This window comes from Platalea leucorodia (genome assembly GCF_965183815.1).
Source record: "Platalea leucorodia genome assembly, chromosome: 9".
Classification (NCBI taxonomy): Eukaryota; Metazoa; Chordata; class Aves; order Pelecaniformes; family Threskiornithidae; genus Platalea; species Platalea leucorodia.
The window spans coordinates 29,338,191-29,354,146 of NC_138831.1; the positions used below are offsets into that span (position 1 = coordinate 29,338,191).

Sequence of the window (15,956 nt, forward strand, 5' to 3'; positions counted from 1 at the left end):
TGAATTTGCTTGTTATGTATTTTTGGTGAGCTTTTTGCAAGTAGTCTGCATTGAGTGAAGAGTAAATAACTGTTCTTATTCCCAGTGGTAATGTAAATTAATCTAATGCAATTAAAAAAAAAAAGGGGGGGGGGGTGTTTTGCCTGCCTGCTTTCGGCAAAAAATCTCGGCATAGAGAAATAAGTAAGCAAGCATATCTCTTTCATTTTTTGAAGAAAACGAGGGTTGATTTTGTTTGGAGGAGGGTCTGTTCCTCAGCATGAGGGCTTGCATTGCTGTTTTAAGTCTGCTAGAGACAAAGCTGATACGGAGAGCTGTGTCAGGTTCTTGGCCTCAATCCTCTTCCTTCTTTGAGATGATCTAGGGAAATGCTTCTGTGAAACAGTAGTCAATTGATTCAGGATGATAAAGCTGCAAAAACTTATAGTACTGAAAAGAAGAGGATAATTATGTATAATTTTAACTCCTTGAAATGGCTTCCCCATGGGTTCAGACGAACACCCACCTCCCAGGGCAGAGTGGGAGATGCTCCTGTGGGAGCTGGCTGCTCCTCCTAGCCCGGCTTGGTCCTCCGACTGCACCCACAGTGGTTGATATTGTCTGTGTCCCCTTGGGCAGCTCAGTTAAACTCTTTGTTTCAGCCAACAGTTTCATGTAGTTCTGCCACCTCCTTTAAAGCAGTTCTGGTGTCATACCCTTTCAATACCTCCAGCTCTCTTGTAGCGTGCATGGGAAGTTGTATGCTTTCTTTTCTGGACTAACGAGGCAAATTGGCTTTGGGGTCTGGGCCATAAAGCCAATACAGGGCTTTATGTATGTATATATATAAGTACAGCCAGTTCTACAACATGTGAGGGGGAAGTGAGAGAGGAGAATCTCTTCTATTCAGCAGACATAAACTCCCAGGCAGCATCACCTCGTTTTCCCATCAGTCCTTAATTGTGTATTATAGTCAAAAGTAGTTAAAATACTACAGAAGATAAAAGCATTCGCTTTAATAAGACCAGTATATAAGTGCATAGGAAAAATGCCCAGGGTTGAAAATTGCTGGAAACTTGGAGGTTTCTTTGGCCAGGTAGAGTGGTGAAACAAAGAGACACCAAGATTCTGTTGCCATGTGAACATGTCATTAAAAAAAATTCCCTGGAAAAATACCATTATGAAAGATTCTACTATTTTTCTGTCTGTTTTGATACCAAATGTCTTTTATATACAATGGTAAGCATTACTAATGGATTTTTCAGTTAATCACAGCAAGTAATGTGTAAAATACTGCAATATAAACCGTAAAAACTCTGTATGTTTTAATTTCTGAGCTCGTTGTCCCCGATCTGTAATATACCACTGTTATACAGTCGTGCAGGCGTGAGGCAGCCTTTATGGGGTCGGTTCCTCAGCAGATGTGCTTTGCATTTCTGAATGGATCATGCAATTTTAATTTTAGAAGTAATTTCAAGGTTAGTAGACTTTCTGTCCAGCTGGGCACAGTTGTGTTTTCTTGTAGGTGTTGGTCTGAATGTTCTTATGTGTTTTCTTTTTCTGACAAATTTCCTTGTATAGCAAAATCCCACACAAAGTTCTGCAGTTTAAATTATCTCATGAAGCGCAATTTTGTATACAACTATTGATATAATTTTGAATTTTCTCATTATATACACTATATATTCATTATATACAGCAGAAATCAGTTTAATACACTCTTCTTTCCATGTCTGTTTATTCATTTTTTCAGTTTTGCATGAAAGCATCTCTTAGTAGAAGAATAGGAGTCTGATAGATTTCTTTTAATTAGTTTTTCCAAGGGAAGGAAGTAATTCAGTTATAATAACTGATCTATTGAGACAAAGTACCAACTTCAGCATTGTGGCCTTTTGTCCTAGAAGAACTTATTAGGGCCCGTTAACGTGGTTTTTTTTGGTTATGGTATCATGCAGGGAACTACTAGGAATAAAAAGATGATGTCCCTTCTGTCATAAATTTATGAATTAAGCATTGGAAGAAGGACAACAATTTGATATGAATAAGAACACAGGGGGGAAAAAACAGAAGAGAAAGCAAGATTTTAAAGGATAGTTGTATAGCATGGACTTATTAATTTTATTATTTCATACTTATTACATTGCAACCAGTTACTGCTGTATTTTTTGAATACTATGAGGAAAAGTGTACAAAAGAAAATCAATGGTTTTTGACTATGACTCTCTGAAGTATCACAGTTTCTTAATCCTGATCAAAGTTGAATCCTTCTGTTCTGAAGCAAGAGGAATGATATCATATAATAAGCTCAAATTTAGGAAAACAGTCTATTAAGTAAAAGTAAGAAAAATGTTTGAAAGTCTTGATTACCTTTCCAGAATCAGTTAAATAGTGATTTATGTGAAAAATATTATTTATCAAGTAAACAGTTTTATCCGAATACCCCAAGTCAAAATTAAACATATCGGTATTTTTTTCTTAAGGTATACAGTTAAAATATTAAAGATGTTTAGAGATCTGAGTGTCCTAGGTCCTAGTCTTGGGTCTCAATGTCTTTGGAATGAAACCGAACTGGGAGGTGCAGTGTAGTCGCTGTTGAGTGTTCAGGGTAAGAGCTAGGCCAAAGTGAAAACTACAGAGTCCATATGATGTGGGTGCTGGGCTCTCAGAAGCAACTGGTTCACCCTCCAGTGCCTCTCCTGCCTTCCGATGTAGACATAGCCTCAGCCACAGTTCAGAAATCCCTGACGCTCTCATTTGACAGGCACTGTAACTGTGACTTTGTGAGCAGTTAAATATGGCCAAGAATAGTCTAAATATGGCCACTGACTAGTTCCTAAAGTGTTTATACATCTATTTCATACATTTCAATACTACCTTCATGAGGTGGGATGTAGCAGTGGCACACTCGTTACACATACGAGGTAGCAAAGGGAATTGGACTCGTCCCAGGTCATTCAGATAACAGTGGCAAAGCTGAAGCAGATAACATTCCTATTCCGCCTTTCCTTTGTGTAGTATATCCGATGGTATAATTGGAATTTTATTGCCCAAAGCAGGAGGAAGCCATGAATATGCCAATAATGTGCCACGGGAGGAAAAAAGGAGGAAAAAGGAAATCTAAACCGGAGGGGCTGGACAACATGGAAAATATTTCTAATAATTAGCTAACAAGTATAGCATTTCAATTACTGGTTTTCAGGTGTGGCATGTTTGACAGCGTTGTTTTTAAAAGATCACATCAGCATCCTGAAATGATGATGATAGAGTAGCACCACAGACACACGTTCAAATTGTTTGTTATCTTGCCGCAGTGAATTACGCTAATAGCAGTGGGAGTCATTTTTCCTACATGATTAAAAGCTGGGTACCACATTAGTGTATCAAGCGGAGAGGCACCCGTAGCCTTTGCCTCTTAGACTTTACCAACCTAATGCTGGTAAAATGAAAACATTGTGCTTTTGCCAGTGAAGGATTCAAGTTATAGAAGTCATTGATGGTTATTCATTTGTTTGAGTCCAACTCCTTCTAGGTATTTGCACACTCTGTGAAACATTTTAATAAAATAGTTGCAATAGGTGACGTCTGCTCAGAAGAAACCCTTGGAAAGAGCAGCTTGACAGAAGGGACTTGAGAAATTAGCAGTCCAGACGTGTGTCCCCACATCTTTATTCTGCACAGCAAAATGAGCTGGGAACCTCAAGGTTTGCAAAACACAGGTCTGGAGGGAGAGAGAGAAGGAATCTTCTCTTGCACTGGATCAGTGGGATTCGTCCTAGGGTTGTCTTAGCTGGAAGTCTTGGTGTTGCAGCATGAATGCACAACGCTACGTGTTGCAATCCTGTATAAAGTGTATGTACCATGGGTAAAAATAATTTCTAGTGGAAAGTTAAGAAAATCCTACTTTCTTATTTTTCTGCCTACCTCACCTTGTTGGTGGATTGCTGGATGTCCTGCAATGACTAGGTTTCAGTAGTTGAACATCACCTGTATTTGTTTAGTAGTTTAGACATTGTTCTGTTGCCCAGGTTACTACATAAGCATTAGAAAAATTATTGTGCAAAGCAGAAAAAGGACTGCTTGAAATATTTTGCTTTGTTTTTAACTTATTTTCATTAGCTTTTAACTTCATTAAATGAGGACTGATGAATCAAGTGGCTTTCCTTGTCTATTGATCCAGAATTGAAATTATATTGCAACAGTTTTAATGTATCCTCTTAGCATCATTTATTTAACCTTGGTCTCCCCCTCTCAGCCCCTGACTGCAGTGGAGCCACTGTTTAAGGACTGATTCATTTTATGTTAGCTGTTTTGATGAATGATTTCTTTCAAATGCTATTCAAGACAACATGCTATGTCTCAAACGTACAGCCTTTGTGTGATGCCAAATTGAGCAAGGACTTTTTCTTGATCCCTTAGAAAAACACAAGCTCAGAAAAACTGATATATCAGCAGTGGTTGGAAGGATAAATCTGTTGTATATATGTCTGGCATGCAACAATGTCATTCTTTTTCTATGTTCTTAGCATGTCACGTGCTGAATATGCATATTTTATGGTGTGGTTTTTTTTTTTTTTTGAATGAGGTTAATGTGAAACTGTGTAGGAATAGGCCTGCAAAGAATATTCCAGAGTATAGTTACTTTTTTAAAAGTGATGAAATATATGTTAGAAAGAAGAGACTTGTTTTGTGTGTTACTTGTTACACCATGCTTTAAAGCTTTAAGTAATAAAGCTGCTCCCTTATTGGCATTAAAACTAATTTTAGTGTATTTACTCATTAACACAGCTCTGCACTGCTGAGCATTCTGCTCGCACGGCTGTGTACAAATCAGTTTGTAATGGTACTCAAGGCATTTTGAGGAAGAATAGGGAAAAAAGGAAAGGAAATAACCTAGTCTTCTAAATACGTTCCACAGCTATCAACAGTACCAAATTGCTACCAAGCTGGTATTTAATTGCAGCTTTCAGTGGGTGAGTTTTCTTGCCTATTGCTTACCTTACTTGTATGATTTACAAGTCCTTTGTGCTTTTATTTGGATCACAGTTTATTTTTCAGATTCCACTAGTTTTTTGTTGTGTTTGACCGATCTACCTATAATGCTGTCAGAAGGATTATTTCTGATTTTGAGTCTTGCGCGAGGATAAAACTGGGTTTCTGTGAATCTGGGAAATCTTGGCAGCTCTCCCAGACTCTTCATCTTGATTCCTGCAGGTTCTTCAAGCACTGTGTGCAGATCACTTAAGTAAAAGATGGATCTGTTTCATTATATAGGAAGACAAATATATGAGTATGTGGGATGTGTTTTGGATTAAGCAGATGAATTTTAAAAATTTGTCAGGGGAATATTTTTCCTTCACAAAATTTCAGCATTTTATTTCAATTTAATTATTTTTAAAATATTTGTATTACATTTTAACTAAATAGAATGATTTTTAAAGGTAGGTAAGATGCAGCTTTTGTGTCAAGAACATGTAATTTGGAGCAGATCACCCAACAGTATTATCAAGACACGTTAAGAGAAACCAAAATATTAATATAAGGTGATGGAAGACACGTGGTTTGCATTTTGAGCTGTAAAAAGACAACTGCTGTACTGGAGAATGGCAGTCTGATACTGTTTTTTGGAGTTTTGTTCTTTGTAAGTCCATAGAATCATAGAATCATTAAGGTTGGAAAAGACCCTTAAGATCATCGCGTCCAACCGTTAACCTATCACTGCCAAGTCCACCACTAAACCATGTCCTCAAGCACCACGTCTACCCTTCTTTTAAATACGTCCAGGGATGGAGACTCAACCACTTCCCTGGGCAGCCTGTTCTAGTGCCTGACTACCCTTTTGGTGAAGAAGTTTCTTCTAATATCCAACCTAAACTTCCCCTGGCGCAGCTTGAGGCCATTTCCTCTTGTCGTATCACTTGTTACTAGGGTGAAGAGACCAACACCCACCATACAGCAGAAATTCATCTCCTGCAGTCTTCCTAGAGTTAAAATGAACAACTGAAATGGTGGTTATAAGGAATTTGTGTATTGAAGTGGCAACTGCCTGTTGTGCTGGATATGAAGTGTCTTAACTTTCTTTTTAAAAAATGGAGGCACTTCACATGTTAAGTAGTTTTAATAAATGTGTGAAGTAATCAATCAAAGAGTTCACCAGAACAGTTCAGAAGATGGTACTTCAGAAGGCATTTGGCTGATGCAGCTGTAAAACACAAGTTTGTTTTTATAACAGCTTCCCTACAGATTATTCCTCAAACTGTTTCATGGTTTTAAATAATATTATTAATGTAATTAGCTAATAGAAGGGTAGGAAATTAAAGCTCTCTGCAAGGGGAAAATATTCAGTTGAAGTGTAAAGTGAAATTTGAAATGAAATGGGAGTCAATCAAGCAGGCACTCTGGGAAAGATACTGAAAGCTACCTGCACCAAGGAGGTTTTTGCACAGTACTGTACCTTGTTCCTCAGTGGCAACATGATGTGGAAGGAGTAAAGACAGGTGCAGTGACTAAGTCTCCAGTCCAAGGGAACTATTAACATGCGCTCAAATATAAACATGGGAGAAGCCTGGCTGATGTAACCGAGACCATACATGTGACACTGAATTGGCGCTCTAAGTGTCATTTAGGAGCAGAGAGGTGATAGTTGGGAAGATCCCCGGACCCTGATGCAGGACTCTGCGTTTGTCAGTGTTGAACTCTGAGGTTGCCACCAGCCCACTTCTCCAGCCTGGCAGGTCCATCTCTCTGCCAGTGTATCTACTGCTCCTCCCAATCTGGTATAACCTGCAAACCTACTATGGATGATCTCTGTCCTGTCATCCAGGTCACTGATGAAGATATGAAACCCTCTCTGTCCCAGAATCAAGCCCTGGGAAATGCCACTCATAACCTGGGCTGCTGGTTAGTCTTCACCCCATTCACCATGACGCTGGGAGCCTGTTGGGCCAGTCAGCTCCCCACATGCCCCACCATCCACCCGTCCAATCTGGATTTGGCTTTCGTAATTCCGTCTCTGCGTGCCTGAGTGGTATTTCTGTATTTCGTTTGGTTAGACATTTTGGTCTCTGTTTTTGCTTCCTTTACACTTTCTGTGCTTAAGCAGGGCCAGGTGTTCCCTGTTCAGCCAAGCTGCCTTCTTGCTGTGCCCATTTGTTTTCTTGCATGTAGGAAAATGGATCATTCTGGGGTTGTGAGCGGTTTGTCCCCGAAGATCTGCAAGCTCTCCTGATCTCAATTGCCCATAAGGGCAGCCATCCATGGGATTGCACATGCTCAAGTTTCTTCTTCTGTAGTTCAGTGTCTTGATTATGCCCAATGCCTTCCTCAGGATCTTAAATTGTACCATCTGAGGGTCATTTCAGCTAAGGATGCCATTGACTATCAAATTGCTGAACTAATTTTCCTTATTTATGAATAGCAAATGTAGGAGAGCATCTCTCCTGCTGGGTTATCCAGCACTGGTGTCAAGAAGTTGTCTACAAGACACTTCAGTGCTCACTGCTCTGAGAAATGGTGATGTTGTACGTTGGAGTAAGGTTATAGCAGTAATTGTAAGTGCTGGTGACTTTAGCTAGAACCTTTTCTGCCCCGAGACCCTGCTGTTGCTCCGTGGTATATTGCACTGTACCATCGAACAAGGGGTGAAGCTGTGTAATGAAATATCCTGTACTGAGTAGTCTGCAATAACAAGGTTAGCCTTGGGGGCACAGGGGCCCTGTCTGAGTCCAGAAGAAGAGCTAAAATGTGGTGCATTTCTGTAAGAAACCTAATTACGGGAACATAAAAATAGTTTAGATTTTACAATGAATGTGAAATTAATGGTGTAGTCTATTGATCGGGGCGGGGTGTGCTGGAGAATACTTAATTGTGATCTGTGGCTATTACAGTGTGGAAAAGGTAATTAAGAAGATATTCTTGAGTACTTGTCTTTCTGCGATCTGTATTTTCAGTGCCAAAATATGTATGTTGCTAGCTCTGGGAGCCTTGCGGAGCCCTGTAAAGATGCAGGTATTGAAGTAAAAAGTCTTGATTTTAGTATCAAAGGAAGAAGAAACATGTAATTGAAATGTAATTAAATTGGTGATTGTATTTACACCAGTACTTGTTGGGGGAGTGAAGCTTTCCCAGTTGACAGGATGGGCAGTATCTGAGAGAGGAGATGAAATGTGAATGGGAGCTTCGGGAAGGGTGGAAGATGCGATGGAGCAGTAGCAGGCACACTGGCACACAGGAAGGCCAGGCGTTGTCCCCATGGAGCTGGGTCTCACTTGTGGTGGTCGTTGGTCCCAAGAAATAGACCCTTGTCTTTGTGATATTGCAGATGGTAGTGTTTCCTATGAAACAGTGAAGTGTTTCATAGTTCTGCCCACATACTTTTATTACATTGTGCAAGTCTGATAAAAGTAAACGGTTTGTTCTTCCAGCATTGTCAGTAGTTGCCGGGAAATAGAAATGAAAAAAAAGGAGAGTTTGCCAATTCAAGACCTACGTGTCAGATGATGCATTAGTTGACAAAATTTTTTTAGAATTTAAAATCAGGTTGTTGGTGATGATAGACGTCTCAATGCAGCTGAGACATTCTCAGTGTGTCTGCCTAAAGGTTTGGTTGTTCAGATAACATTTTATGGTTTAGTCAGTTTTTTTGTGTGCAGTTTTCTCCTCATCTTTTGAGACATAAGTCTACATATTACGTTAGGTGGAGATGCTGCAGCTCTCAACAAAAGCTGTCCTAGTCCTGAACTCTTTCTGGGGAAAATCTGAACCATTTTAGTGAGTTTCCATAATTAATAAGCAAATAAAGGTATTTGGCTGCATAGATTCCTGTGTGGAAAATGTCATTGGGTCACTTAAGCTTGGTAAATAGTTAAGAATCCAGAAAAATTCAGGGTAGCCTGATCTTTAGGTTTTTGTTACTAATTGTGCTTCCTGTAATACTCTGTGGTAATTGGGGTCCAGCTGCTCAGAATATTACTGTTAGATTTACTGGATGGATTGCTTTAATAGGATTTGGAGAACAGCTATTTGTACATTACAGCTCGTGCTGTTAACTTGCCAGCCTTTTAATGCAATAATCCTGGAGATTTGTCCTAGCTTTAAAGTAGTAATACAGGAAGATGTACATGACTTACCCCAAAAGGTCTGTTAAGTCTTCATATAATGTGAAGCAAGAGTTGTTTATGCTTGTTAGTATCTTTGTAAAATGATGTGATATATGTTATGCGAGGGAGGAAACGCATTGATGAAAAGAAAACAATGATCTTAGTGAAAGTTAGGAAAAAGTCTCTATTTCCACTGCCATATCAAGTTTGTCACCACATCTTACCACTGGCAGTAGTAGAACCCAACCAGCTCAGAAAGCAGTTACCGTGTGAACTGACCTCAGTCTTTAATTGCACAACCCGGATGACTTTGCACTTCTTAATTGAACTTTGCGTATTCTGTCTGTCATTTTTTTATGATTGAGAACAGTATAAATTAACTCTGCACGTTAATGAAATAAAGTAGAAAATTGGGTCTGGATGTATTTTTTTAATAAATAATACAAGTTGGGTTTTTTTATTGGTAAATGTTTGGTGTTACATCTGGTTTACAAAGAAATGAAAGTATTGTTTGCCGCTGGTATGTCCTCTTACGAGGTCATATTTTATCCTCAGTTTTCACCCTTCCCTTTCCCTTGCCACTTCCATTACAATGGAGATTTGGTCTGCTTGCTCGACAGTGACATGTCCTTTAATATTTCCCATTAGTTTTCAGTAGTTACCTTTGCCTGCATGTCAGCCTTCAGTTTAATGGCCTTTTTTGTGTGTGTTCATTTTCTTTTGTTTCCCATCGTGGTTTTGTTTATTTCTTTTGTGTTTTTTTTTTCTGTTTTCTTTTTTTAAACCGTGGTGATGTTTGCCCTTCATATTCCCCAATGTTTGCACATGACAAGATGTTGCCATCCCAACATTACCTCCCACTTCACTGACCAGTGCCACTAATGACCATCTAGCACCAGCTACAACAGGACCATTGCCTTCAGCCCCGCGGGACGTCGTGGCCACCCTCGTCTCCACTCGCTTCATCAGACTGACATGGCGGACGCCTGTATCGGACCCTCAAGGAGACAACCTCACCTATTCAATTTTCTACACCAAGGAAGGTATAAACAGGTAAAGATCTTGACGTGTAAAATGGGTCATGCTCTTTCATGACTCTTCTTCGTGCTAGCTTTGCTTAGAAGCACTATAAAGATTACGTCTTTAATGCTCAAAGCCTTACAGGCTGCAGAGTCAGAGGGGTTGCGTTCCCTTCCCTCCCCTCCTGCACCCTGATGAGAGGATTTATTTGCTTTGTTGCTGCATATACGTATTCTTGTGGGCAATGCTTGTGCATGTTTTTGATTGACTGCAAACAGTTGCTACCTGCTTTTAGCAGACTGCTTAGAAACAAAGAGCAAGCATAGACTGTAACACCTCTTCAGCAACACTAACACTGCTATAAATGCCATCCACCACGGGCACAGAAACATCCTCCAGATAATCCATGTGCTGTTGAGAGAGAGCAATCACTTCAGGCTTTAAAACCTTGTAAATGTAGTCTGATTCTGCAGAGAACCGTGTGGTGGATGTCGGTTAAATGTTGTGATAGGTGTCAATTAAATGTTGATTCTTTTGTAGTAATCCCTGTAAATAGAAATTTCATGAATGTGAAGCATTCATGAGATTTTGATATTTTATCCCAATGCTTTAGTTCAGTCTACCCCTTTTTCTTCCTGATGGGATCTACTGCTCAGAATTACAGTTTCAAATTTTTGTGATAAGTTCAAAGAAGTTGGAGCTAACAATCATTTTGAGCAATGCTTAATTAATTGCAAATTAGCTTGATTATCAGATTTAGTACTCAAGAGAAAATGATCTGTCTACTTACTGACTAAAGCGTGAGACTCAAAGTTAAGAAAGTCATTTGAAGAGAATATAAAACGCACTACTACTCGTGGTGGATTGCCACTTTTTCATAATTCTGTGGATAGACATCTCGTCCAGGCTCATGATGATTCATTGAGGGAATTAGTAAAATTTTCTTTGCCTCACAAATGTTATTTTTCTAGTACTTCCTTACTTTGGTAATATTCATTCTTATTGGAGATATTTTAAGTGAGACAGGAAAAAAGGTGGGATCTTGCCAGCTATTCTTTCTTCTTGCCTCTTCTCCTTCACATTTCTGGTTGTAACTGCTCTACCCGCTGTGTTTTTAGAAAGTAATTTGCTGGAGATGGCTTCATGCCTCTCCCTGTACTGCTTTTGAGGAAACAAAATGCATCCCCTTCCACTACATACAAGACTATAGAAATCTAGAAAACATTCCTCTTGGGCCAAAAGCATGTGCAGAACAAAGGGAAAGAGGCATCTCATAATTCATGGTGAATAAATTAGGAAATTACAGGACAATCTGCAGAACCTGCTGTTCCCAGTTCTTGCAGAGCAACCCTCCGGCTTCGGTTAATGTCATCCCCAGAAAGATTGCAACATACTTAAGCTGGTGCTTATACGTAAGCAGGTGGTTTCATTGACTTCAATGAGATCTTTGTTTGCTTAAGTGCCCTTCTGGATCAGGGTTCAAAGCAGGCTCTGAAAGCCTTTTATTAGCACGTGCTCACTATTTTCTCAACTTCACCACTCCTTTGCATTTTTTGAAGTGGTTATTTTTTTTTGTTATGCCTCATAAAGACAGTTGGTATCACACATTTCACAGATTGGTATGAAAATACTGTGAAATCCTGCCATTGAACCTGGATTTAGAGAATGAGAACAATGAAATTAAAAAAAAAAAAAAAAGAGGGGGGGTGGGAAAAAAGTTCTGTTTACCATTTTGATGTTCCGTGGTAATTTTTGACCAGGTGGTTGGGCCTTGTGGAAACGTTGGCTGGTTATTAAACAAAAAAATAGATGAGTGTGTCACACACAACTAAGCAGTCTGAAATCAGAAAATTTTGAAGTCAAGCTTGGATGTGCAACCCTTCTTTCTTTCTCAGCGTTATAAAACACTGCTTAAATGATTGCTTGCAGTCCTTGAATTATACATGATCATGTATCTTTGCTGTGGTTTTAAGTGCATATGTACCATCTCCTCATACTATTCTATTTTTGCCTACATGTACCATTTTCGTTGCATGCATTACTGGATCCTTTTAGTAACCTAAGCATTGTCTCTTCCTCGCTTGTATTTGAGCAGTGATCAAACTAGGTATTTGATTTATTTACCTTTTAAAACGGGCTTGTGAAAAATGAAAAAAATACATATAACATGGAATGGCTTAGCTGGATATTCTGACATTTCTAAACCATCTTTAAAGGGCTGTAGAGAGTCATCTTCATATTGTGAATTGTAGGAGCACTTAAATCTCTCTGCAGTATACAAGGTGTGCGGTTCCTGAGGTATCAGCCACCTCAGCTGCTGCTGATTTATGTTCCTTTTATTTTTATCTGTTCACTGAAAGGAGATACACACAGAAACTGGTAAGGTGTTCCTTAACTTTGCCCTTTGAACTTTAGAGGACTGCAAGATGAGTGGAAGATGATTCCCCCCCGCCCTGTAATCACGGGGCACTCCTGGGAAAGGCTGTTCCTGTGCCCCGTGCCTTCAGCTTCAGCTGCCAAGGGGTGCCCTCTGCCCCCGCCCCCAGAGAAACTATATATTTCACCTTTTAAATTCAGCGTGTGCTTGCAGAACAATGTTACAGAAGATTTGTAAGCAGCAGAAAAAAAGGAATTACAGCAAAAATGCAAATGCTGCCAAAGTTGTAGTGGTTGTTTTTATCACTTCTGAAATGATTAAAGCTGGTTCTGATAGTATGTGTTGTCTGCTGAGGAGGAGTGAGTGAGAATAAATATCGGTAGGACTTGGAGGTTACTCTAACAGAGAAACAAACTATCTATGTAAGAGGAGCATTTCAGAGCCTGGAAATCGTCCATGAAGATGGGAGTCAGCAGAATGTCACCAGCTGGTGGCATGTCTTCGCATTGGCTTGATGATGTCAGAGAGAGGCTTTTATTGAGGCAATTACATACGAATGAAATGGGTGTCACATGGCTTTATTGTCACACCTCTAGAAGAACTGAAGATCAGATAGAAATTACTGTCTTCCTTATAGATTGTATAGCTACACGGTTCTTTCACCCTTGCGTTAGGCATTCCAAATTGAAGACAGTTCCCCTGAAAAGGGGATGAAAATTCAAATGTGTTGGGGGGGCAAAGGGAGGTTTAATTCTGTGAAACTTTAGACAAGCACCGAGGCAGAATAACTCCAGACTTTTTGGGCAAAAATAAAAGGAATAGCTAGCACATTGCTGGTACAAGATGGTAAATCATATGTGTGAGATATTAAAATAATATTAAATCCATGGTTCAATGTAGTGTGCTTCAAACACAGAAAATGGAGTTTAATTGTGTGTAATCACACTGTCAAAATGTCTCTCTGAGCTCACTGCCAGGCTCTACAGCTGACATGGCTGGCACAGGTGATATTCACTTTTTAATAATACCCCGAAGGTTGTTTTTTGTTATAAGTGTAACTTTAAACTTTGCATTTCCAGATTAACAGTTGTGTCTGGTTTTGAACGAGAGGCTTTTTCCCTTAGGTACTTGATAGCTATTTTAAACCTTAACTCTGGTTTACAAAGCTCTTTAATTGGGGATTAAAGTGGAATGAGTTAGAATAGTCATAATGTTCTGTAGGGTAATATAGTTATTCATATAGACCATCTGTTTTGTTACCTATTATGCCTACCTAAACACATCAGAGCTCGTAAAAGGTGCTCAAGGCTCCTCAAGAAAGGGCATAAATGAGAGATTCATGTAGCACTTTAATTAGATTAATCTCAACATATTTTTAACATACTGTTGTGACGGAAGGCACAGTTCCTGGTTATTACTGAAAATTGCAATACTTTGATGTGTCTATTTATTTTTTTGATAAGTGTTGTTTTTCCATTAAAATAACTTGATTTTTTTTGTAATTTTAAATAATAACCTTAGATTGCTGTTTTTTTTTTTTTCCTAGACAAAATCAGTGAGTTCATTTACACTTGAGGCAGAAAATGCAAGATATTTTGCATGTCAATGGGAGATGAATGTTATTCCACAGCTGTGAATCAGTTGGCACTTATTCTGGGTTTTCAAATACCATCATTGCATCTAAGACACGTCTTAAAGGAAACTGTCCATTTGAAAATGTGTTTTCCAGCAAACATTTTGCACTAGCTATAACTGGAAAAGTTAGTGAGGGGAAATATTTATCTTTTTCCCCGCCTGCCCCCCCGCCCACTTTCATTCTGTGGTGGGTATGATATTTCTTTAGTGTCTGTGTTGCTTCTCTGTCAGCTTCCTTCTCGCAAAAAATACTTTATAAACATTAGAAGAAGAAAAATCTTCTGTGAACATTTTTAATTCAAATATGCTATAATGATGCTGCTTATTTAATGATGGAAATTGGAAAAAAAAATCTGAAATAAATTTAGCTGCCTATGCGATGCCATTTTAGCTCAACTTTCATGAAAGAGAATATTCTAGAAAATGTGTTGAAATAGATCTTTAGTTACAGTAAGGGTACTGTTTCCCTCTGTATAGATACAGTGTAATAGCGCAGAAATCAACAGGGATTTCAAAATGTTTTCAACCAAGTTGTGCTAAATCAACTGTACCAGTTGCTTTAAAAAGAAATAAATTAAAAATGGGGATTTTGGCATCATATTTCCGTGATATAAACTAAAGCATAATGGCTGGAAGGTAGGAAAGGGGAGACTGTGGAATGATTTTTGCCTCGGCTTCTGCATTAAAAATGATTTAGTAGCAGCTAATCATTGGGATGAGAATCGTCTGCCCTCTACTGTAGAGCTAAACAAAGTCTAGCAGACAAAAGAGAGAGAATTGTATTCAAAGCAGTCACATTTTCCCTTTATTTTCTCAGTGGGGAAGTGTTTGATTTCTTCCTCTGTAATACTGCTTTTATTTGTATTTACAGGGAGTAGGTAGTGTCTTTTCAAGGAAGGACAGTGTGTAGATGTCGTTACCCAAACGTAGCTCTGTGAAAGTTCACGTGACAACAGCAATGTGTTGGAAATAAAGGCTGCAGTTAGTTGATGATTAATCTTTTAATCTTCCCCTCAATCCTGAGCTTGATAAGAACCGATTGAGTTTCCTGAACTATGCTCAGCGCAAGACCGGGCTTCCCCAGGGGGGAAGCAGCAGGTTCCCCCGTGACTGGGAGGTGCGATGGAGTTCACTAAACGCAGGGCAATAATCCTTCCAGATGCCTCAGTACACAGAGTGTATTCTCCCAACTGGATTACAGCTTTCAGCTTGCAAAATGTCAGCCTTTTTGCTGAGCCTAACATAAATGCTCTTTCCCACACAGTGCACTCTTTCTTTGGGCTCTGGCAGACAAAACTGGGGGGTCCAGTAGCCCGGAGCGGTCTCCTCAAGCATCTCCACACCTATCTGAGAGAAGCCCCTCTCACGTGCCCAATGCCCAGTGCACGATACGAGTGTGAACCGCTGCTGAAGGATGGTTTCTGCTTCCACGTCAGACTGAATGAGAGCAGCAGAGACATGGGCAGACGCTGCCTTTTGTTGACTCCAGTACTTGTGGATATCATAAATGCCACAGCTGTCTGCCTGGGTGTATGCGAGTCAGAGCCTGTGGATGTTTTTAAAAAATCTAAATATTAGGGAGGAACTAAGTAAAGTTTGGAGGTAGAAGAATACATTAAAACAGCTTCTTTGAAAAATACACAAAAAGCAGTCCCACAATATTAACAAACATGCCTCAAATCTCGCCAGACTCTGTGTAGGCTGCTTAAATATTTTTTTCTTCTGGCTTCAGAGTAGTAGGATAAACTGTCACTATGAATTATCGCATGCTGTTACCAGAATAACAAAGAAACTACTTAGAATTTTGTGATGTCGAGTGTAATTTATTCTTTTACTTCAGTGCATTTTTT

At 39.3% G+C, this 15,956-nt stretch overlaps 1 protein-coding gene across 1 annotated transcript in view; it reads left to right on the forward strand.

Annotated features, from left to right (window-relative positions):
- NEO1 (neogenin 1) overlaps window positions 1-15,956 on the forward strand; it is a gene marked incomplete at its 5' end in the record, with an annotated part of 215,101 nt that overhangs the window by 153,054 nt on the left and 46,091 nt on the right. Inside the window, one exon of the mRNA XM_082321339.1 lies at window positions 9,908-10,127. Coding sequence (XP_082177465.1) covers window positions 9,908-10,127 — 220 coding nt within the window. The remainder of the gene's footprint in view (window positions 1-9,907; window positions 10,128-15,956) is intronic.